The sequence below is a fragment of the Hippocampus guttulatus genome, chromosome 19 (assembly GCF_054856545.1).
Source record: "Hippocampus guttulatus isolate MCC_2025c chromosome 19, RoL_Hgut_1.0, whole genome shotgun sequence".
In the NCBI taxonomy this organism is placed as follows: Eukaryota; Metazoa; Chordata; class Actinopteri; order Syngnathiformes; family Syngnathidae; genus Hippocampus; species Hippocampus guttulatus.
Genome location: NC_141279.1, coordinates 2,530,782 through 2,556,235, shown reverse-complemented (window position 1 = coordinate 2,556,235; position 25,454 = coordinate 2,530,782). Strand labels below are relative to the sequence as shown.

General features: G+C 41.6%; 1 protein-coding gene across 1 annotated transcript in view; it reads right to left on the bottom strand.

Moving 5' to 3' along the window:
- The window catches only part of dnah9 (dynein, axonemal, heavy chain 9), a 109,851-nt gene extending 99,047 nt beyond the window's left edge, over positions 1–10,804 (bottom strand). Inside the window, exons 1-13 of the mRNA XM_086138349.1 lie at positions 10,454–10,804; positions 8,980–9,176; positions 8,714–8,872; positions 7,639–7,769; positions 7,293–7,504; positions 6,116–6,349; positions 5,859–6,026; positions 5,402–5,518; positions 5,174–5,324; positions 4,284–4,398; positions 3,345–3,413; positions 354–480; positions 107–253 (exon numbers count right to left, since the gene is read on the bottom strand). Coding sequence (XP_085994475.1) covers positions 107–253; positions 354–480; positions 3,345–3,413; positions 4,284–4,398; positions 5,174–5,324; positions 5,402–5,518; positions 5,859–6,026; positions 6,116–6,349; positions 7,293–7,504; positions 7,639–7,769; positions 8,714–8,872; positions 8,980–9,176; positions 10,454–10,804 — 2,178 coding nt within the window. The remainder of the gene's footprint in view (positions 1–106; positions 254–353; positions 481–3,344; positions 3,414–4,283; positions 4,399–5,173; positions 5,325–5,401; positions 5,519–5,858; positions 6,027–6,115; positions 6,350–7,292; positions 7,505–7,638; positions 7,770–8,713; positions 8,873–8,979; positions 9,177–10,453) is intronic.
- Positions 10,805–25,454: the final 14,650 nt, after the last annotated feature.

Genomic DNA, 25,454 nt, shown 5'->3' with positions numbered 1-25,454 from the left:
AGTACTTGACATCAATTGCTTTTGGACGATGAAGGACGGACTCGGTTACTGACGGAACTTATGGACCTTGCATTAATATGACGGGATGCCCACTTCTGATATCCACCTTGTTGTATCGTCCTGCAGCGAGTTCCAGGCTGGACACAAACTGCCACAACTGCCACCTGGTGGTATAAATCTGCACTGCGGTGTCAGGAATCACTTCAGTTTGTCTGGCTTCCAGGTACTTGACTTCTCTCAACACAGATGCAAGCTACAGAAAGGGGTTGGGGGGCATGTTTTAAAAGACATTCCATACCTACTGTTCAGCTGTAAACCGCACAATATGTACATCATGATCCATGTAATAAAACCTGTGCGCTGAAGTTGACGGAGATCAGCCGAGAAGACACGTCTCTGCAGATTAAGGGCAGGCTGAGGTTGTGAAGACAACTGCTGTCAACGGTCCTCGTCCATGCCTCATACAGGGCGAAACAGTATCTGAAATAGTAATACCGAGAAAATGTATACTTCAGGCACATCAAGCCGTTCTCACAAATATGGTACCAGAGGGGTTTCAACATTGTTTCGCACTTGCATTAAATTAGCCACAGAAGTGGCAAATAGCTGGGAGAGCTCGCACGAAATGGAGGGTTAGTTGGGACAGCTGGAGGTTGGATGAGGATAAACATTGCTTCACCTGCAAGACGACAGGGACAGACAATATGTCAGGCCTCCGTACGGCTATATCAATCTGTAAATAGCAACTATTATGATGAGTACTTCAGCGCGCAATGCGCGCTCCTTATTGGATTTTTGCCGTGAGCTTCATTTCCTGATAGTGGCACCGCAGACACAGAGGCAATCCAATGTCTTGGTAATGGTCATAAATCTTGCAGCATTTTGTCAGTGGGGAGTAATGAGTAAGGATGCCCATCACAATCATGGCAGGAATGTTTAGAATAATGATGGCATTCACTTATGGCAGCAATAGAGATTCTTTGAACAGCAACTGGAATGGGAGTTAAGCAGGATGCAGAGATCATCACTCCAGTTCTCCATGAAGTTAATATTTGTGTAATTATATGCTTGAATACGTTTATTTGAAGAAATCTCTACCATGAAAAATGTGAATATCATGTACAAATAATTACCAAACTGCTTGTTCTCTCCCCAGGATGCCGTCTTGCTTTTTTTTTTTTAAATATTTGATTGATTGATTTATTTATATTTCTTTTTAAAGCACCTCAACAAGCATGTTAGAATCGTGTCAATTGTTATTTGAAATTGTGTCTGACTACAGGCCAACTATGTGAAATCCTCATCAATACAATTTTCTACCTTTCTCGTATGATGAGGATGCTACACTAAAATGCTGGCATTTAGCTTGATAAGAATTTCCGTTTAGTTTGGGCTAAAATAAAAATTAATTCAGCACAACGCTCCATGAAAGCTCACAGGGTTACAGATTTGATTTAAGATACCAGCATTTATTGGATTAGTTTATCATTTGATTTTATTCTCCCAGTGTGCCCTGAATACATCTTGCACATTTTCGTCGGGCTAGCCCAAAATTGATATTGAAATTATGTCCAATTCTGTATTCTTTCTGTTTTTATTTTCACTTGATGCCATGGGGGAAAAGTGACTCTCATCAAACTATCTTTATATGAGCCGCAGTGCCCAGTTGCTCAACACAGTAATTGGCCAAATGATCTCCCTGTCCAATTTCTGAGCGTAAAATATTGCATTCAAAAGTGAATCGGTAAAAGGGGAACATGCAAAGTGTTGTTCTGACGCATTCCAGGAATGTCACATTGTCACATTGTAAGAATGGAGCAATTCCAGAAGAGTCCAAAATAGAAGGCCGGCGCTGAAAACGAAACCATCTGTAATGTTAGTGCAATGATTAAACCTTGGGGCATTACAAGCTTTAAGTGGTCAGTGTAAAGGTGAATTATAACTGTAAGCGAGCAAGAAGGGAACAGAAGACTTTTTCCCCCCCCCTTTCTGTTATTGGTTCCTTCATAATTCAAAGCAGCAATGGTCCCCCACCCCCCTCAATGAGATGATTTATCTCGTAGGTTTTGATGTTAAATGTGGTCTAAAAGGCGATTTCTCACTTGGCATCAGTGAGTGGCGACAGGGCATGTGAGATTATGAGACTCCTGTGAGATCATCTACAGAGCAGTGCTCCAGTAATGAGAACATCAATCAAGCCTGGAGCTGCATGTCTGCATTGCATTCCACGTGGGCTGCTTCATAAGCTAACTAAATCAAATAGATTTAGCAGATGGGGCCGTTATCTGATTCATGCTCGCGACATTGAGGGCTACCGAAAGCATAAAGACTCATTACTGTTACCCGTTTGACTTCAACTTCCTAAATAAATATGTTACGCACGATTACAATATGTGTAAGGTGGATAACATCAACAATCTATCGGATTTTCCTCACTATAAGGCACTTCGGAGAATAAGGCGATACCGTCAATGAATGGACTATTTTACAACTTCATATATAGGGCACACCGCATTATAAGGCGCATAGAATAGAAGCTACAATAGTGGTTGCGTTATGCATCAACTAGATGGAGCTATGCACCAGGGAATAGAATACAATATAGCTTTATTTATACAGTATAGGGTTTTACAGAACATTTAAAATAATGCGTCCAAGAAATCTGAATAGTGAGCAATAAATAAGGTGCGTCGGATTATAAGGGGCACTGTCGGATTTTTAGAAAATCGAATTCTTGAAAGTATGCCTTATAGTATGGAAAATACCGTACATAGTGCAATAGATTGACAACCATTAGAGGCTATAGTATAGCACTTGTCCTCATCTATTTTGCGATTGAGCTCAAGTATATAAATCATATCTAGTCACAAGCGGCGGTACAGTCGTCAGAGTGCGGCACATTTTAGTTCATTAGCCTTACCGCAACACAAAACCAAGCAAGGCCGCAACAATGAACCAGTAAATAGTAATTACAACTGCTCGATATTTCTCTCCAAAATGTTGTCAAAAGTTCCAAATTTAGAGGAAAAAAGGATATTTCATCTCATTATTGCACCATGTAGATGAATGACAATGAGGCAGCAGAAGGTCCAATTCATTCATTATCTCACCACCCCACGTCTCTGGCGATAAACAACCCACGTACGTTGGACGTGTGTGTCCTTGCCAGGCGAGTGAGGGATGCCTTGCATAACACTGTGCTGTACTTTCCTCATAATAACAATACTGTAATGGCAATACTTTAACTGTCAGTTCTTTTCAATCTGCCATTCAGTTTTTTTTTTGATGCATACATGGCTGCATGATGACATGTCATGCAAAATAGCAAGATGAGGCGCCCCGACCTGTCAACAAGTTGCATCAGCTCCTCATACTTCTGGATGACCCAAACTCCTTCTGCAGACTCCAGGCACCTGTCTCAGAGAATAAGTTTTTCACAAGATTAGATTCAGGAAATGTAAAAGGTAACGCGGACGTTGCATTACCTACAGAAAACTACAGAAAATGTAATGTTTGGAATTGAGAAATGTCTGTTGGAAATGTTATCCATTCATTCATGTTGGACAAAACAGTTTGCATCATAATTTCTGGTGTAGTTTATCTCAACAGAATTTGATGGGATTGCATTCAGGCCTCTGCATAGGCTGGTCAATTTCTTCTTCACCAAACTATATCTCCGTCTCCAAAATTAAGATTCACTAAGTTGGATCAGGCGGCACGGTGGTCGACTGATTAGCACGTCTGCCTCACAGTGCAGAGGTGAAGGGTTGGATTCCGGCTCGGGCCTTCCTGTGTGGAGTTTGCATGTTCTCCCCGTGCCCGCGTGGGTTTTCTCCGGGTTCTCCGGTTTCCTCCCATATTCCAAAAACATGCATGGCAAGGTTAATGGTGAAGAGAAAAACTCTTACCTAGCTGACAGTTTCGGCTGTCACTTTAGCCTTCGTTGAACCTGTCACTACTTCCTTGTAACACATCTTAAAAACAACTTGTTTATTCGATTATTGTTCAAGTGAGTGTAAACAGGGGAACAAAATGATTCCAAAATTTGAAGATTATTTATTGCACTTGGGTACAGACTGGCAAGGATCATGGAAATTGTCACATGAATTGCTTTTGCGGGCCACATAAAATGATGTAGCGGGCCGGATCTGGCCCCTACCCCTTGACTTTGATACCTGTGCTCTAAATTGTCCCTAGGTGTGAGTGTGAGCACGGATGGTTGTCTGTCTCTATGTGTGGATGTTTGTCTTATCTGTTGTCTGTGGAGATGGGTGAACACTCACGGATAGGAGAGGTGTCTGAAATTGGAGAAGATCGTCTGCATGCGCCGCTGCAGTTCCTGGGCCCATATCAGCCCTCCAGCCACCGCTGGCATATTCTTATTCACCGGAGCAGAGCCTGTGGAAAAGTAGTGTAACTGTTATTCGAATGCTTACCATAAAGTCCGGTCGACTGAGAACAATTGCTCAAATAGGGTATGGATTATTCCTTCAAATGAAGGCCAGAGAAGAAGTTAGCAGCTATTTTCACAGGAACAGCATCAATTATATCTGCATGTTCTTGTAAACTGCTTTGTGCGATGCTCTTATTCTACATTCAATGGGAGAAAATGATTGTAAGGGGTGACATGGTAAAATTCATTAATTCACCCATTCAAGAGTTTTAAAGTGGTGCCAAGTTGCCCAAAAACTTTTTCACTGACAAAAGGTCACTCAAATACGGTCACTTCTATTTTTATATTGTCATGCATAATTTCTGATCAAGGTAAATGTCGCAGTTTGCAAAAATCCAGTTATTTAACACCATAAATAGATTAACGAATGCAATAGTGGCTGTTAAAAAAAAAAATCCATATTAATAAGTGTCCTTTGAGGATAGAGAGGCGGCGAGTGCAGGCACGGTCACTGACAACTTGCTCAATATACAGTAATGATATCCGATGCAAGAGGTGTTTCGGGTCCTCGGGTTCCTTGATAGTGCAATAAAATACATACTTATCCAACCATTCATCCATTTTCCATAGCTACTCATTTCTTATTAATGTCATGTGTGAGGTGGAGTCTCTCCCATATTCCTCTCTGTTATTTTTAAGTCGCTTTAGGAGACTATGCTTTTGGGAGCAATGTTTGTTTGGGTTTTAGAAGTCCATGTGCACTTTTAACACAAAACTTACCTAGCTCATTTGCAATTTCAATATGTTCATGGTAAAGGACTTTGCAGTTGTCCAGATCCTTGTCAAACATGCTAACCAAGCGCGGGTATCTGTCCAAAGCATCCTGAGCGACTCTGGGCCGCTCCAACAAGCTCCCAAACATATCCAGGACCTGCAGGCATGGAGAAGAGACGACTCAGTGCATGTGGATATGATGTGTTTTCAAAGAGTGGGATTAAATTCCAGTACCTTGAAGGCATGCTCCAATCCTGTTGCATCATCAAAAGCCTGACAGAAGATGGCTCCTAGCCGCCGGTCTGTGTCATCCGCTAACAACTTGAAGTCCCGCACACCTTTCGCAAATTCCTGCAAGGACAGAAACCACAGCTAGGCCCAAAGCCGAGACCCCACTGAGCTGCGTGAGATCAGATTGAGCCGACATACATTAGCATATTCCTTTTTACATCCGACTAACTCTATTTTCCAAGTGGGTATAACAAGAAAAGTAAATTGTTTTTTCTCGCTGTGACTCAGGAACAACTTGGTTGATCAACACAATGACGTTTGGGTCGCAAATAGCGCGTTCTGGAGTAACCTCTTGTGTGCTGTGAAGTGTTCAGGGTTGAAATTGCTTGTGCGGTTGGCGGCTCAAAAGAAGTGGTTGAGGCCAAGCAGGAACGTGAGATTCAAAAGTACTCCTCCTCACCTTGTTTTGGAGGTCCAAGCAGTCATAGGGCTTCTCTGTTAAGATCTTGAAATGATCCATAAACTCCTGGTGAAGTAGCTGGACCTGTTGGTTTAGCGCACGACCTCTCAGGCCTCCAATCTCTAATTTCTCAAGCTTTAAGAAGTCCACCGCTGCCAAAAGGATGTCCTATATGGTCGAAAGACGGAAACAAGAAATGGATACGAATATAGAATGGCAATCATTTTGAAGGCTGCCATCCATTTGGACGTACTTACCTGTATGGACATGATTCTGTTGATGAAGAGATCAAGTCCGGAGAAGGCTAAAGTGGCGGGGAAGTCCCAAGGCTTCACCAAGTTCCCGTTCCTCTGGTACTGGCCCAGATTAGTTCGACGGTCCTCGAAGATGCTCTTGAAGTGTTCCAAAATCTCCAGGCATGTTTTCACCTTCAGGAGACTCTCAGGAACCTCTCCTTTGAGAAGTTCTTCTGGTATTAAATAACCTCGAGCCTGTTTTGGGGGAGAGAAACAATTGGTCAGTTTATCCAAGCAGCCGGATGAGATACACCCAATCGTACACAGGTGTCAAACTCCAGGCCTGGGGGCCAGACCTGGCCCGCCACATCATTTTATGTGGCCCGCGAAAGCAAAGCAAACATGTCAACTTTCATGATGCTTGTTAAAGTATCTACCAAAATTTTCTTATATGAAATAAATAAGAGACATATTGTAAGCATTTTCTTGTTACCAAACCCCACATTACAGTAACTGAAACAATAGTTGAATAAGCCGTTATTATTGACTTTTTAAAATTTGGTTTCAGTCATCACGGCCCTCCAAGGGAAACGGTAACGAAAATGTGGCCCACGACAAATACGAGTCTGACACACCTGCACGTTCGATACATTATATTGCAATTACATAATAGTTTATGGAATATCCTAAAATGTTACCTCACTCCCAGTGCCCTTCACAACTGTGCAATATTTTTGTGCAGGAAGACTGTGCACAGTGTATTGATGTGGGGGTTTGGTCATTTAATGTTCTCAAAAAAGGGGGTTGACTGCCTGACATAAGGCATTCAAGTGGTGGTCTATTTTTTTTTTCTTTCAGGCTAAAAGTCCAAACAAAGATGTTTCTTGAAAGAGCAATGTGCAACAAATCTTCGAAACTGCCCTAAAAGCGGTGTTGAAAAGAAAGACTGCAAGGAAGCTTTAATGAGGCTTTTATATTAAGGAACTTCGGGGGGGGGGGGGGGGGATACTCTCAACTTGTCTTTAATGGGCAAACATTGCACTTCGTTTTCACTTGGCCACCCACCGACTGACAGGTGCTTATTTCAGAAATTGCTTTTGTTGCAGAACAAAAAAAGAAAAAAGAAAACAGCCTTAAAAGAGTGTCTTAGGAATTCTGTGTCTTGGGGGTGGGGGGGGGGGGCAAAACGCCAGCTGACCTGCTGTATGAGGAGGTTGCAGATCTCTTGCAGTAGAACAATAAGTCGCCGTGGAGTGTTGTAGTGTGCCGAGTTGGCCCACATAAGACACACCATGTGCATCAGGGGACCGATCTGACCTTTGACCTCGATAAACTCTCGACTCTCCATGTCCTCAAACAGGGGCTGCAGTGGCGTCAAGTAGGTACAGACGTCCCTTGCCTCCTCCACAGCTGCCAAGTGAAAAAAGCGGATTCATCACTTGAGAAAAGTCAAGCTTCAATATCAAATGGGCAAAGGTAGACACATACAAAAAACTCCGCTTTTTTTTCTTTTTTGTTTTCCACACTGTGCAGTCTGTAATTACCTGCACGGACTTCCCGTCGGATGTTCTGAAAAGCAGGAGAATAGCCGCTCTCAACGGCGTCAAGCAACATCTCCATTTTGTTGCCTTTGTGTGATGTTAATTGGGAGTAAATGCACTCCAAATCAGCATATCTTAAAGGCAAAAAAATAATAATAATAATAGAGAATAGAGAACACAAAAAGGTCATATTTGTCTGGCTTTGAGTGCTTGCGGAACTTTGATAATTTATGACTAATCCTAAAGGTCTGTGTAATAAAATCATTTGTAAATGTAACAACGGCTGCATTTGAATTATGCGATTCCAGTTTTTATTTGGTAAGTAATCACAGGCACAAAAGGGAGAGTCATTTTCTCAGCCACTCTGATTGTAACAATATGCATACGGTGGAGATTTCTTTGAAAAATCAAATCTTTCATGGTACATATTGGCGTTAAAGTAGAATTTATATTTTAGTTTTTACGATAAATAGAACATAAACAGCAAACAGCCTTATGTGTCCTTTTTTTTTCTTTTCACACTGATTTGAAACATGTCTTTTGTTTTCCTGGCACATCAGGTTTTTTTTAAATATTCTTATTGTTCGTTTATAGGTTTCACCGACAGTATAAAAACACGGACGGTTCATATTTTACCCTGCGTTGATTGCATTGTAATCTGAAGCCATCATGTTTCAGAAAAAATAAATCCACCTTTTGTCGAACCCACCCATAATGAAGAAATATATTATTGTATTGCAAATATTATCCATCCAATAAAAATCATTTTTAAGTAAGACTCAAATTATATGATGTAAGTCGTCTGTATTGATCACAGCTAGCGTGTTTGCTAATGAAAATAAAAGCAGAGAATCTCTACCACAGAGTAAAAAAAAAAAAAATCTTTGATTAGAATCAGGAGATGCCAAAACAAGCATTTCTCATGAAACGGTGCAGGTGTTATGAAAAATTCAACATTGGAAAAATGACAAAAAGTTGTACAATAATTTAACTCCGGGGCTCTGTGACACAACATTGAACGTTTTTGTTCGAGGTTGCCGGTGGCTATTTCGTAGATGTAGGAAATAGATCTGCCAACCTGTTCTTCCAGAAGAGCAGCTCTGTGTGTGGTGTGGGCTTTTTGTCTTCAAGCAAGGCCTCTGCTGAGTCTTTTATCAGCACAGCACGGATCTGATGGCTCCACTCAATCACCGTTGACTCCAAGGAGTGGATGATGCTCTTATCTATTGTTTCCCCCCTGAGAAATTTCACAGGTTTGAATGTAAATGTTGTGGGGGGGCAAGGGGGTGGGAGGGGGGGGGGGGGGCAAATGCATGATCGAACAGTCCACTTTGTTTGGGTTACCCGTTATCCATCTCTAAGGCAGCTTGCTCTACATTCTCCAAACCAACGGTAAGGGGCAGCAGGGTCTTTCCTTGGACCTGGCCTGACATGACAAACACGCTGCTTTTGAGGGAGTGGATGAGGTGCCTGACATCTTGGGCTACCACCCGAGGCCATTCGGTGTGGTTCTGACCGTTGGACAGCAGTGGGGCCACAACCTAGGGCGGGGCGACAAAAAAGGTGAGATGTAAGGGCCAATGACTGACAAGGACCGTTGAATTAAGTATTGTCATGTTGCAGTACTGATCTTGAGAAATCCAGTATTTTCCGCACTATAAGGCGCTCCGGAGTATAAGGCCCGCCTTCAATGAATGGCCTATTTTAAAACTGTTTTCATATATAGGGCACACTGCATTATAAGGCGCATAGAATAGAAGCTACAATAGTGGCTGTGGTTGCGTTATGGATCCACTAGATGGAGGTATGCTAAAGGGAATACAATACAATTCAATATTATATAGAGCCATCACATCCACTGAAGCTGTTACAAAGCGATTTACAGAACATTTGAAATACTACGTCCAAGAAATCACTCCCTCAGGATGTAGCATGAAGCATGACACAAAGTCCATAAAAATACAGGGTTTATTCCTTGGCATAAATCCAAATGGCATTACAAAACAACAAATGAAAGACAGAGGTTATGACGACAATTGATTCAACGAAAATGGATTCATCTTCAATGAAGTCGAGAAGCGCCAATTTTTTCTCTGGGCCCCAAACCTTCTCAGAGCACCCTGCCAGTTAGTGTACCTTAAAATCAGGAACACAAACCACAGAGGGTAAGAATGTCGATTTTAAACATGCAGAATGAAGTAAAATATAATATGAAATTTTTAGGTGGCTCAAACCATCCTCCCATTGAGATAATGGTTTGAGTTGTTTTTTGTTTTTCCTCCTGTTTTCCTTTCACATCGAAGCTATCGGGCGCTTAACAGCGACCCGCCAAGCTTCTCGTTCAATCCCCCCCCATGTTGATTGTTGTCGTCTTGTCCGTTTCTCTGAAGGGGTTGTAAGCCGAATGTAAACTCCTTGTGTGATTTTTGCATCCATGGCCAATAAATCAATCAATTCTGATTCTTCGTAAAAAAAAAAAAAATGTCTGTGCACACATCATGCGTCACTGACAAAATGACATGTTGACAACATCAACCGATTCTCAGAAATAAAGCCATGGCTGGGGAATATCTTGCTTCACTGAATCAAATCAACTGAGGTTGGCCTTACCTTGGTACGAAGCGGTAGAAAGTACAAATGTCTCATGTCAAAAGTAAATGCACAAAAGTAAAAAGTCCAAAATAAATACTCACGTAAAGCACAGACAGTTGAGAAAGGTTTTCTCTGTAAGGTATTTATGCTTGATTACTTCGTAAGGTAGAAAGATGGATCAATGGAGCCATCCACATGATGAATACAAATTCCGCTGCCGTCTTACCTCCTCAATCAGGGCAGAAAACTGGTCAAGAGGCGAGCAAGACAAGTCGCCGCACACCAAGTTATCCTCCATGCGTTCTGCAGTCAGGACTGTTTTACTTCGTTTTAGAAAGTACACTGCTTTGTTTTTGGAGTGGAATGTGAAGGCGGCGGCCGGCTGTAACAGTCCGGTCGAGGTCACACACATCACCAAAATCCGCTGCTGCGGTTGGTCCAGGAAGTCCTGCAGAATCTGCAAGTTGTCTCCGCTGGACACACATTTTTGCCAGCGCTCGTGTTTGACTTTGAGAGTCCTCAGCACGTAGTCTTCTATAAAGTCCAGTCTGTGGTCCGCAGCAGGTGACTCGTCCATGTCTGTTGAGGAATTGTCCCTCTGGGCCCAAACCGCGTGAGGAGGAACTAATTATGTGTTGCAGCCTCCATAGCAACGCGGTGTTTGCATTAATGAGGCCGTTGCCGGGGGTGCTGAAATAGGACCGGCCCTTTCTCTGTCTGTCTGTGCACCTGCTGACCGGTACCCATTGTTAGCTTGGGAACTTTTGTTTGAGCTTTATGAGAATGGGTTTGTTGGCGCAGTGAGGAAAAGTAAAAGGAAAAAAAAAAAAAGTTAAGTTGACTCACAGCCGTGCCAAATTTCAATGATTTAAAAAAAGAAATGTCTTCTATAAAATGAGCCTTAAAAAAAAAAATCTCATATAGTTTCAAGCCCTTCTCTTCACTTTCAAGCAGGCAACTGAGTTTAACTTTCTTTAACTTGTTTAACTTTCTTGTCAGCCTCAAAGAGGCCCACCTGGTTACTGATTGGATAAACCTGCTCCCTTCTGCCATCTAGAGGCTGCTTTCTGAAACGCAGCCCAGAAGCCCTCAATACAATACATCCTGATTATTTGTTTGATTTACCAGACTTTTTAGCTGCCAGAATCAGCAAGAACGATTCACGATTATCATCGGACAACTGCAGTGAGGAATTGTAGTATATATATATTTTTTTAAAAATAAATGGCATCTTTTCCTAGCAGAAACACATTGATTGAGTGTGGTTTCACTCTTGACTGTAAGCCACCACGAAAGTACTGTCAGTCACCACAAGAGGGGGCTCTAGTCCAGCAAACTGACAACTGTTCACTCCAGTTACTCTTTCATGCTTGGTCAGTGTGATGCCAAGGCAAACTAGCCCTTTTCAAGAATGCTTATTAAGCCACACGGAGCCAACTGCAGTGTTTGATTTAGTAAAATAAGTGACTTCAGCGACCAGCCATTAATGGCTGGAAAGCACGACAACCGCAGGGAGACCGCAAGCGGACAGAGAATGTGTGATTCATTTTCGCATCCGGTTTCATCTACCGTACATGTTTCCCCTTCTGTCACAAGTTGTCTTTGACCCGAAAAACTATTATGCAACCCGTGCCAAAGTCATTGCTGGCCGAGCTGGTTAACCGACAAATGTCATTTTCAAAGTCTGGAACTGAGAATGTGCCACAATTCATCCGAACAACAGTTGAAATAGTGAAATCTGGTTACTTTCTACATTTGTGTCTCAAGAAAAATTGTGATGAGAGCTTAATTAAACTCTGGATGTCAATGTAAAGGTATTAGTCATCACTGTAGTGTGACTGGGCTGACATCGCCCCAAACTAAACTTTAATAACAATACCAGCCTAAAAAAAAAAAAACACATTATTTCTTTGTCCGGCAGGCCCGTGAGTACATGAGAAAACCCAATAGAGGCAAGTGGAAGCCAATGCTGTATTATCTAAGTTTTATGAGCAGCTATAATCGCCAAGTCTTGCGGTTGCTGAATTACGTGGCCTTACAAAGGGTTCGGAATGACCCCCCCCCCCCCCCCCCCCCCCATTTATGTTGATCATCAGGGTGAAGGGTGTAAAGGGGGTTTTGATTTTGGGGGCTTGTGGTTTGCGGCGGCGGTGGATGTGGAAGTCATGTTCTGCCAGTCTGGTCTGGCCTCGCAGCCATGCAGACTTCTGTTAAAAGAACGCTGATGGCTTTTAAAGAACTGGATGTTATTACTTGATGGGTAATTTTCATACTTTGGCAACTTGGTAAGGGGCCAAAAGCAACATGCCGTAGACTCGTGCTCTCTGAAACAGGATATTGGGTTCGAAATAAGCTATCATGGGATTGGCTGTGTGACATATGAATGTGATGCTTACTTCACATGCCTTGGTTAGCATTTAGCATTTTATTTACTTTAACTGGTTAATCATTTTGGGACTTTTTGTCACGAATATTTTCACCTCCAGTGCAATTATTGCCTTCCATCTGTGGGTTCATTAATGCTTGTGGAAAATATTGAAGTAGGCTCCAGGGATTTTACACTGGCCAGCGACAAAATTAGGCACATGTAAATAATCAAATGAGATACAATGAAAAATCTGACAGGTTTTTTTTTTGTTTTTTTTTTACTCTTTAAAAAGTTACTACTGCCTTGGTTTTGAGTGGCATGGTCAAAGATGCACATTGGTTAACACTCACTGACAGCACTACCACCCCATCCTCGCTCTCTGCTCACCGGGCATACCACCACCTGCGCTCTTCATTCCAGCATTTTTTTACGAACCTCTTCTTTCCCCAAAGTCAGCATTTCTGCCACAAAGGACCGGAACACTCTGCAACACATAACTTGCCTCCTTCATTTTAATATCATCGTTTAACCCTTTCACGCACCCTGTAAACCGATAACATGATCAGCTGTCCATCAGGAGAGGAGCTCCCCCAGGTGGACAGTACTGCATATGTGTTGCCTTAATTACAGTATCCATCCATTTTCCGAACCGCTTAATCCTCACTAGGGTCGCGGGGGGTGCTGGAGCCTATCCCAGCCGTCTTCGGGCAGTAGGCGGGGGACACCCTGAACCGGTTGCCAGCCAATCGCAGGGCACACAGAGACGAACAACCATCCAAGCTCACACTGGCACGTAGGGACAATTTAGTGTGTTCAATCAGCCTGCCATGGAAAAAATAATTCACAGAATTATGAATATATTCTGTACAGTACACAGTACACTGATTAATATTAGTTTTGTGGAATATTAATTAAAAATGAACCCACTAGTTTTCAGCCACTCAAGGAAGAGGGTGACATTTTATTTTTATTTTTAAATGACGGCAAAGTGCCGCTGGGCTTGCACTGCGCACGTCACAGCACACCTGTTTTCTGCGTTTGGTCACATGACACTCGCAATGTGCACACTCACACCTAGGGACAATTTAGAGTGTTCAATCAGCCTGCCATGCATGTTTTTGGAACGTGGGAGGAAACCGGAGCACCCGGAGAAAACCCACGCAGGCCCGGGGAGAACACGCAAACTCCACACGGGGGAGCCGGAGCTGGAATTGAACCTCTGCACTGTGAGGTCAACGCGTCAACCACTGGACCACCGGGCTGCCCTTGGGACATTCATTCCAATAATTTCAAAAGTAGACATAAGTAGAGAGGCCTCCACTTGGTGGCTGGAATCGAACCCGGTACCTCTGCACTGTGAAGCCGACGTGCTAACCACTGGACTACCGGGCCGCCCTTAATTACAGTATCATACAAGTAAAAAAAAAAAAAAAAAGAAAGAAAGAATTACAAATAAAAAGTGAGTGTTGAAGAATAAAGCTTAAAAACGATCAACTTTGACAATGAGATGGAGTGATGAACACGCAGCAATGATTGTCTTTATTGCAAGTACTTGGGGGGGCTTCGCAGAAAGACTCAACACAGCTGAGTTTGTGTTGTGCGATTTTTTTTCGTTGGTCTTTTGTTTATTACTGACTGATGTATTAAGCGCGGAGAAAAAGACGCATCCACTCCAGTGGCATCATAAATACTGTCAAAGATCACGTAGATGCACCGTTTCACGATGTAGGTTAAGGTCGTTACATTACTTTCACGAGAATGCTTTGAGCTCGGGTTTTTGGGCGACTTCAGGGCTTGTTTTGGTCCAATTTATTTGCCAAAATCTGGAATTTTCAGCTGCTGGAGTGCTCACGTTTTGAGGTTTCAGTGTAAGATGTTGGAAAACACCTCATGTAAGAGAGAGAGAGAGAGAGCTGACAAAAAGGATATTGCATTTTTCTATTTCTGGGTTTTTTTAATGCTTTCATGCACAAGTAATAAGAACCTGTAACCTGATAACATGATAAGCTGTCCACTGTGGTGAACGCTCATAATCAAAAAGTAAAAAGAAGCTTTATCTGTTTCGTTTTTTAGGTTTTTTTTTATAAGCTAAACACTGAAATACAGCCTGTAAAACATTCCTGGTCACATCATATATTCTGTTGAGCTTTTCTGAGTTACAGGTGTAAATCATTCTGGTAAATTTTGAAGGTTTCAAAACAATTTAGGTGTCTTCGTATGTCACGCGACATTTAAAAAATCTCCGCCGAGGCCACCAAGGCAATAGAATCGAGACTTTTTCACGAGAAAAAGCGCCTCGCTGTTGACGAAAAGACACGCCGTGACATTAAAAGATGCCGTTTCTGGCACGGCTGGTGAGTGTCCTTTACCTCACAGATTCCTGTGATACGACTAAAGTAAATTTGGGCCTTGTTGTATATGCCTTACCGAAGTATACTGTTTATTTTAACATCTTCAGAGTGCTGAGTTATGACTGGTAATGATTACTCAAATGCCCAGTGTTTGGCCAATTGTACCAGCAGTGCCTCCAAACAGACACACTGATGTTTATTTGAATTTTCCATTTTATATTGCCACATGTCATTAGGCTGTTTACAGTTTACTCCAAGTGATAGATCATTTCCCTTCACCGCAATGTGTTCACTGAAAAGAAAAAAAAAATACAGCATGATGGCGCACGCTCGTCTCAAAGGTGGTGCGACTTAATGGGCCTCGGAGAGCACGGCAGATGTCTTATTTCATCACAGACACGACAATGGCTAAAGAGTCAGCCCGCGACTGAATTTGAAAGGAATATAAGCTGAGCAGGCCTCATACCTCATTTTCAAGAAAGGTGGACATATCCTCACGACAATGCACCCAATCCCAGAAGTACAAGAGTTTTTTTTTTTTTTTAATGAGCCGATTTAGCAGCTGATGAGGCAGACGTACATTTTAATTTGAAAATACATTAACCCTTTCAGGAGCAGCGGTTACTACAGTGGACAGCTTATCATGTGATCAGGTTACAGGGTGCGTGAAAGGGTTAAAATTAGCAAACACAATCCTGTACAGGCTCAATACACTATAATGTAAAAAAATAAACTATAATATTAAAAAATAATAATAATTTCAGCTTTTTTTTCGGACTTTGGAGCTACTTTCTGATCAAGTCTTACTATTGTTCACTCAGTCAAAAAAAAAGGTGTTAAACCACCTGCGCCACGACTTAGACCAGGTTTCACCGGGTCTAAAGTCCAGTCTACATTCTGTCAACAAATTGTCAGGTGCTCGTACAAAGTGATAGAAAGGGCTCTCGGTCAGAGCGCGGTCTGCTAAAATTCCCAAACATGGTCAACCAGACTTGCTCTGTCATGAAAATGAAGATGCGCCAATTTTTACTCTGAGGGCACGTACGCTCATCTTCAAAAATAGGACTTTTAGCCTCATAAAGCATTGATAGAGACACATGGTTGATATTTGTATGCACGTTCAAAAATGTGACCTGCTCAAGATGAATCAAGTTCGTTTTACTTATTTATTTTTTCACCCTTTTGATGCACAGCGGTTAATGCCGTGGAGAGCTTATCATGTTATCAGGTTACAGGGTGCATGAAAGGGTTCAAATTAGCAAACACAATCCTGTACAGGCTCAATACACTATAATGTAAACAAAATAAACTATAATGTAAAAAATACTAATAATTTCAGCTTTTTTAGGACCATGTAGCTACTTCCTGATTGAGTCTTACTGTTGTTCATTGAGAAAAAAAAATGGTGTTCAACCACCTGCACCATGACTTAGACCTGGTTTCACCGGGTCTAAAGTCTCGTCTACTTTCTGTAGATTGGCTTCCACTTGCCTCTTACTTTCAACAAATTGTCAAGTCCTCGGTCGTAGCGCGGTCTGCCAAATTCCCGGTACGTAGACTTGCCCTGTCACGAAAATGAACATGCACCAATTTTTAATTTATTTTTTTTTAACTCCTAGGACACCTACATTCATCTACAAAAATAGGACCTTTCGTCTCATAAAGCATTGATAGATACACATGGTTGAGGTTATTTGTAGGCAAGTGCTAAAATGTGACCTATCCATCAGGTTCATTTTACATAATGATTTTTTTTTAAACTCTTTCAGGGACAGCGGTTACTACAATGGACAGCTCATCATAAACTCACCACTCGTTCGGTTATCTGTCTGACTCTTTCCCTGGTACAAAAGTTGAAGTTCGCCATAATATTTAATAGATTGTGTTCATAGATTTGGGAGCGAGCAAAAATATCAATAACTTCAGCTGCAGGCTCAAACATCTGGGGATTTGCAATGTTTCTCTTCAGTCCTGAAACTACAAGTCAGATGAGAAAGGCATCGTAATTTAGTTTTCCCTTCTGTAGTCTCTGCACCCTGGCTGGCTGTCCCAACATGTCCTTCTTGATTTAAAAGAAACCGTGTATTATTTGTGTTGGCCAAGAAACAATATGCACCAAACTGATGTGATGTATTAAAGACAACTCTTTGGGAATTTTTTTTGTTTTGGATTTTCCTTCGTTGGGATGGCGGCACTTTGAAGGCAGACGTGATTGAAGGTTTTTTCAGTTGAGGGCTTTTGGATTGGCTACATATCATTTGTGGGAGGAAATGCACTTTAAACTATTTGAATGGGATTTTGACCTTTTGTGAACTCTATCTTTATTCTAGCGGTGAAATGCAAGTCAGAGAAGACGGCGAATGTCTCCAAAAATGGCTCCCAAATGAAGTTCGGTTGCCATCGTTAATTTTGGTCATTTTCCCTTTCGGGAAAACCAGTTGCCCACACTCAATACTCCTCACGGAGAATCCAGTGTTGCTCTCTGTTATGTATTTTGATTGTTCTAAAAACTCAAGAGGCACACGTGCATATAAAGTATACAATACATGCAACGCATAACATGATTTTTGAATGCTGTTCATTCAATTTACGTACCGTCCATAACAAAAAACGCTGGGCTTTAACGTGTCAGCTAATGTTTGTTCCTAAAAGCTGAATATGTGAAGCACTTTTCGAAAACCTTGTCGGACTAGCGCACATGCTAAAACTTCTCAGTTTTCCTTGAACGTCTCACATCATGACATGTATTGAAATCGCCTTTGAAGGCCGCTTGCACAAATGAAATATTCATGTCATGTGCGGAATGCGCGAAAACCGATCGTGCTCTTGTTCAAAAAGTAAACAATTTCATTTGCGTGTCTCAAATTCCACCCGCGGGATCTCAAGTAAAAGTTAGCACTGCAGACATCACGTCGTTTATAGGGGGAAAAAACAAAATTGCATAAACATGTTATCGTTGTCAAAATGAACAGAATTTCTTTCCAGCAAATTTAAGAGTTGAACCGTTGAACATTATTCATGTGGAAAAAAAAAAACAACACACTGATTGCCACATTCCCAAATCTGATTTCATGTATGGAAAAAAAAAACATCAAAATATGATTGTTATGCATACATCTGCTCTATTTAAGTCTAATGGGGATTGAAGTCTTTCTTCAATAAATGACTATATTATGCATTATTAAAAGACTGTATTTATTTTACACTCTAATTCACTTCCACTAAGGAGGCCAGGTGGAAACTGAACATTTCCAGACAAGAACATCAACGAATAATTCTGAATATACCGTAATTATACATACGGTGAGAGTGGCACTGTGGTATGTTTTGTGGGACATTTACTCAAATTTTTTTGTCAAGTGGTTGCATGAAATAAAATCATCGGATCCAGATTTTTTTTTTTTCCATTGGACTACACATCTACTTTAAAACATATATCTGGACCCAGATGATTTTATTATGGGCAGCCCATTGACAAAATAAGATTAAATTAATTGAATTGACTTTTTTTTCCAACGTGCTGTGGTATTAAAACCCATTACTGCCTTATTTCGGGCATCTGTTTTTAGTTAGTATTTGGGTTTGCGGGAGGCCGCTTTATTCAGCCAGTGCAAAGAGAAACATCAGGGGTCTGAATTCACACACACACACACACACATACACAAAATGGATTCATTCATATACGTGTTGACACAGTTCGGGGACGAACTGAATGGTGATCGGATCCCACAAACGTAGACACAAACAAAAATCCGTGCAAAAATACTGATTTCATACAAAAGCCCACCGACAAATTAGCTGGTCAAAAGAATCTGGAAAACAAGACATTAACAAAAAGTGCTTGCAAAGGCAAGGAAAAAGAAACTCCGAGATATCAACGAAATGACTCAGGTCCAATTTCGCAACAACAAAAACATGAGCGAGATTCAAAGACAAAAAACATCAATACTTACAAAACCAGAGGCCCGAGCGCAAAGGCGACAAGTGACGAGATGGATAGAAAACACCTGAGGAACAGCAGCGACGAGGTCCATATTCCGACAGAGACATGGGATCTTGGCAGTTCTGAAATGCTTGGTTTAACATGATTGGCTTTACAGCAGCTCCTCTACTTTTTGTTCTTCTACTTTCTTTCTTTCATAACGTTGCTGCTGTAAATTGGGAATTCCTCCATTGTGAGACAATTAAAGATTTTCTTATTGTTATTCTTCTTATGATCATATTGGCGGCAGGTGTGCATGCTGGAGGAAAAGCCCTTCACTTCCACCTGCTGGATTCACACAAGAACAGGATCACGACACATCAAAGTCAGCTTGTCACTGTGCTGTAACAAGCACCATCACAGAGGTGGTCTGGCAAATCCAGCAATTTCCCTGCTCCGGAGAGCTGTGTCAGAATCAGGACAACACCTGAAGAAACGGGGGTGTGAGGTCAAACATTCAAAACTTACTTTGCATTTGTTGCTGTTGGACAAGAACTTATTAAAACTCATTCACTCCCAAAGACGTTTTTAAACGTCTTTTCAGACTTGGTCTAGAATTGGCTGGTTCTGAATGAGTTAAGACATCAGAGACGGGTGCCACGGATGGCATCACGCATACTTCACATTTTAAAATAAACGGTGATTGTTTACGCCACGTGCTGTGTTGGTCTTAGTTTCATTTATGGACACAATTTATACAAAACAAATTGGCTGTTTTAGGATCTAGCTTCCCCGTGACAGGATTATCAGTCGGAAAAATAGATGGATGGTCTCATCGGACGTTACAATGGCATCACTTGTCAGAATTCAAGTCAGGGTACAAGAGTTTGAAAAATCCAGACCTCTTTTTACCTCCCAGCGTGACCAGGCCCGAACCAACCGAAGTACTTCGCATGTTTTCAGTTTTCAGCAATAAGATGAATATATCCGAATGTGCACAACCGAGCTTGTTTCGCTGTTAGCCGAAGAACAGCTGTGCCGAATTCAGCATGCTGAGAGTTACTATTACGACGAGATGACATTGGCCGTCTTGCCCGGTTTTCAAGCACACAACACTTGCTCAAAGCAGCTGAGGTAATGCCCGAATCGCGGGCCAGAACTCCCTGCTCACAACAGGGATACAAGATCAGATCCAAATTTAGAGCATTATTAAGTGCACTCAGTAACAATTCCATCAATCAAACGGTCTGCCTTCTCCTTCTCAAGTTTTATAAATAAAGATTTTCCGCATTTTATTGCCATTTCTAATGGATTACATCACATTGCGGTTCATATGCAACGAGTTCTCCGGTGTCACTTTTCACATGCCGGACTTAAGTATCTCATGTTAGGCGTCCACATTTATTCCTGAGTACTCAAATGCTGTTTTGAGGGGGAGAAGGGGGGTGGGTGCGGAACGTCTTTGTAGTCCATATGACCAATGACTGAACCCTCACTGATAAGTAAGTGAGCCTTATCCTCGGAAGAGAGATGAGAAGCTGCTTCATTGCTCATCCTCAGAATGTTATGATACTTTGCGTCTTGATCTGAAGTGAAGGATACAAGCTTCTGGTAAATACCACGCCGACTGTAAAATATTAGCCTTTCTCTTACAGGGTATAACATGAGCCTGCCTTGGGGCGTCACTGAAAGCTCTTAATGCCCACCAACCTGCTTCAATGCCATTTTTCCCAGGAGCTGATCTGTCGATCAAACTCGTGTCACTCCAGTAAGTCAATAATTTGAAACAATACTCAACATAGAAAACTGGTCAGAGGCATATGTTGATTTTTTTTTCTCAATTTTGAAGTTTGACAGATCTGAAAATGGTTAGCAAAGGGTAATTGTTTTTTTTGTTGTTGATACTGGGAAATTGAATAACTATTTCAAAATGGACGAACCAAGTATACCCTCAAAAATCAATTTACCAGATACCGTGACACATCCACAACAAAGCCACTTGTATCCACAAAACCTTTTGACCATGCTTTATCCAAACAAGATTCGCTACATAAAGATGCCCAAAGAGCTTGAATATTGAATAAAAAAAGCCCCTTGCTCAATACCAAATTGTTGATGAGTCAGTCATTTTGAGTCACTCAGACATATGTGAAGAAGTGATCAAAATTGACAACATATGTGCTTCAGGTTTGCTTTCGTGGCTCTTTGAGACACCCCAGAAAAAATAAATAAATAAATAAAATAATTAAAAATAAATAAGATCAGCCCAACATGATAAAAGACGAATATGAGATGAGAGCATCATACATGGAGGGCATATCAACTATATAATATGTATGTAAATAGAAATAAAAGACATTGCAGACACCGAGTGTCACACCTCAGTGAGGGTTGTTTATGTTGTCACTTCCTGTTTTATTTTGAAAGACTGATTTTCGTTTCGGGTCACTTACTTTTCCTCCTGTGCCAGTATGATTGACAACTAGCTAACCAGTCGACCACTGGGCCGTAATACTTTTTAAGACAATTTGCCGGAACAAATATCCCTCTGACCAATGGAATGGGTGTATATTGTAATTCGTTACTTTTCGTAGTTTATCTTAAAATAAATGCAATCTGAATAATACCGGCGACCCGGTGGTCAACTGGTTAACGCGTCGGCCTAACAGCGCAGAGGTGCAGGGTTCGATTCCAACTACGGCCTTCCTGTGTGGAGTTTGCATGTTCTCCCCGTGCCTGCGTGGGTTTTCTCCGGGTACTCCGGTTTCCTCCCACGTTCCAAAAACATGCAGATTAATGGAACACGCTAAAGTTTCACTAGGTGTGAGTGTGAGCGCGGATGGCTGTTCATCTCTGTGTGCGCTGCGATTGGTTGGCGACCAGTTCAGGGTGTCCCCAGCCTACTGCCCAAAGACAGTGAATGAAGGTTCTGCCATTTATCTCACCTCTCAGGAACGGCAAACTGACAACAATATAATAATGCCATACGTTTTTTTTGGCCAGCTTTTTCCACCGTCCTTGAGTTTCACAAAGCGAAATGATCTGGAATAACAAAGAGCAAACGTAAATAACAGTGAAATAATATTAGGTTCTGTCATTCATAAACGATTGCAAAATTCGCATGTGCTCTGCTTGACTGGTCCAATTTCAGTTCAAGTCGTTTTCTACTTCACTCCTCGGAGTTGATCAAAGTACGATCGAAAAGGATGAAGATATTTCACTCAGCTACACATTGTGATACTGACTTCAAAGGCAGGGAGTTTAAGATTCATAACCGTGGGCTTAAGGTAACTTAGGAAGATGATTAGAGACTGAGTCGAAATTTGGGGTGATCATGCAAAGGTTGACTTGTTTTTCTAATTTAAGGGGAAATGTGTTATAGTGTCCTTTTTGCAATGCACGAACTTGAAGATTTAGGTAAAGAGAAGTTGGAAATGAATCAGTTACTGACGGGCACATATTCTGGAATGATGGACAAGGGATACTTACTGAAAATGAATCATTTACACCTTTGCCTTAACGATTAATGCATTATCAGTCACTTACTCGGCTGATTTTTTTTTAACTGTTCAGGAATATTTTCATCAATTAAAGAAAGAAAGATGATCACCATAATTGCAGAATTGTACTTAACACAATTTACACTGTTTATCTTGAAAAAGCTCATGCTCTACTACTTTGAAAACTTTCTACTGCTGTTGTTTCAATGAAATAAATTCCAGGAAAATGGTCCCCTCCGAAATAAAATTAAACTTCCCGTTCAAAATTACACCTGGATTCACATTAAAACTACTATGCACAAGTCATATGGGTTTATTTATGTTCTCACTTTTTGCTAGGGGGATTACACATTTCCTCATCTTGAAGAAATGTTGAATGTTCCATTTTCAACCTTGAGTTGTTGTTATTGCTTGAAACAAGTGTTTGATCAAACTTATAAACCTTCTTGACAAAACATTACAGCAATAAATATGAAGAATTGTTTGGTGTAAACTGTGAAGTCATAATCGCATGACCAATGTGCTTTTCCCAGTCAGCATCAAAAGGTTACGGATCCCACGTTTTCAATTTATCTCATTCCAGGACTACACCCCAAAATCACATCCAATGGGAGAATGATAGAAAACAGTAGATGATTCTTGCCAATATAACTTACAACGCTTGCTCCCTTTCAAATAGTCCAACCAAAGTAAACCGTATCTCCGTTGTCTTATTGTACTGTCGTCGACTCAAACTCACAACCAATGTCAAGTCCGTTTGTGTTGGTTTTGGCAACAGATGCAGCGAATTAAAAACATGTTTCGGTTTACTCACTCTTACTTGCGATGCGGCACCAACAGATTTACCCCACTGCTTTATCACAAACTATCTCAGTGGGAGAAGTCATTTTAGGAGAGGACGGAATGACCTGCCAGCAGTCCTGACCTTCAAAGCCCATTGAACACTTGTCGTATCATCTTCGGTGTGACATGAACGCCAATGTGACCAATAAATAATGGCTGACATGCGTAAAATGTTGAAGAATGGGATGGCATTCCACAGCTGTGTGTGCCCAGGCTGGTGAACCAGTATGAGGAGGAAGTGCCATGCAGAGGAGATTTGGCAAAATTTCCCATGGGGCCAACGCACATATTCAACTCTGCTGTGCATTTTACAAAGTCATGCTCCTTACAAATATGTATGTATTTATATAGTAGATCAGGGGTGTCAAACTCATTTATGCTGTGGGCCACATTTTAGTTACCGTTTCACTTGCCATTATGACTGAAACCATATAAAGAAGTAAAGAATAACTGCTGATTCCACTATTGTTTAATCATGAGGGGATTTGGTAACAAGAAAATGCTTAGAATATAGCTCTTATTTATTACACATGAGAATTTAAAATGTTGGTTGACATTTTAGAAAGAATCATGGAAATTGACATGTTTGAGTTGCTTTCGCGGGCCACATAGAATGATGTGGCGGGCCAGATCTGGCCCCCGGGCCTTGAGTGTAGTAGGTGATGCATGGCACGGTTATCGACTGGTTCGCGCGTCCGCCTCACAGTGCAGAGGCTCAAGGTTCGATTCCGGCTCCGGCTTTCCTGTGTGGAGTTTGCATGTCCTCCCTGTGCCTGCGTGGGTTTTCTCTGGGTACTCCGGTTTCCTCTCACATTCCAAAAGCATGCATGGCAAGTTAATGGAACGCTCTAAATTGGCCCTCGGAGTCACTGTGAGCACGAATGGTTGTTCGTCGAAGTGTGCCCTGCGATTGGCTGGCGACCAGTTTGGGGTGTACCCTGCTACTGCCCGAAGACAGCTGGGATAGACTCCAGCACACCCCTTGTGAAGAGAAGTGGATCAGAAAATGGCTGGATTAAGTATTTATAGCAATCTGGAAAATCTATGGCAATGCCATGACCTAAATGCCACGTTCTTGCTTTTCTGTTATCGAGCTTGCCTTTCAAAGGCCAGAATTTGAGAAACAATTCATTTGGGGAATTACATTACATAAACACGTTTATCAATGTCTATTAATAAGCCACATATTTTGTTCACTTTGTTCTGCTGTTTGCAGTGGACAACACAGAAAGAATATTTCAACATAAAACAGCATTTGTATCACAGCACTTATGTCAGCATTCACCGCGCACAAAAACCATTAGTGGACAAAGCAGTAGCAATCAAAGTGGTAGATTGTAAGCAGATCTTTTCGTGCCGGTGATTGTCAGGAGCCAAGGATTAAGACCTCAGTCAGATCAACAGAGAGAGGGAGAGGCTTGTTTACAAGAGAGACGTTTGGAAGGAACGTATCTTCTGAGCTAATCCCGGGAGCTGCACCTAATTAGAAACAAATGTCTGAAAGTTCACTTCAGTGGCTACAAAGGCTTTTCTTTTTATGTTGCTGGGCACATGCAGCTTGAGGCTCATCTTCATCTTTTTAAATTCCCGCTACCTACAGTATGCAACGTTTGAGGATTTTATGGATGACTAAAATGATAATAATGACAAGCCCCACCAGCTACACTCTCAGAGTTCCTTTCTGGTCTTCAAACAACATGCTACAATCACACTTGTCAGGTCAAATCTGCTTCCAATTGGTTCTGGAATTTCATGTGTTTAAACCCAGCCGATTTTCCTGAGAGCGATTACATCATGTACCTGGTTAACTGTAGGTGCCTCATCCCCGCTTTAATCTTTCACCCTGATCCTGTTTGGAGCCCGTTATCATTAGCGGTGACATCATCAAGGAGTCCGTTTTTATCGATGTCTGATCAAGATAGCCGTTTCCAAATCATGAAGTTTACCGCAATGCAAAATGTGATTACACGTTTGGCAATATCAGCTTTTGGCACACCTCAGCTCTAGACGTGAACCACTCTTTTCAAACTCTCAAGTCAATCTATGCCTGACATTTTCGGATCTCGTGATGTAGTTCCTCACTCCGTTGGCATCTGAAAATTCACCCTGGGGCTCCTATATGGACCAGGTGATGGGATTTCATGCCAATATTTCTCATGAGTAGAGACTAAATAATCACAAGCAGATTTATAGCTCCTTTACAGGTGAACGGATGATGTTACTTGTAAGGAATAAGCTTCAGA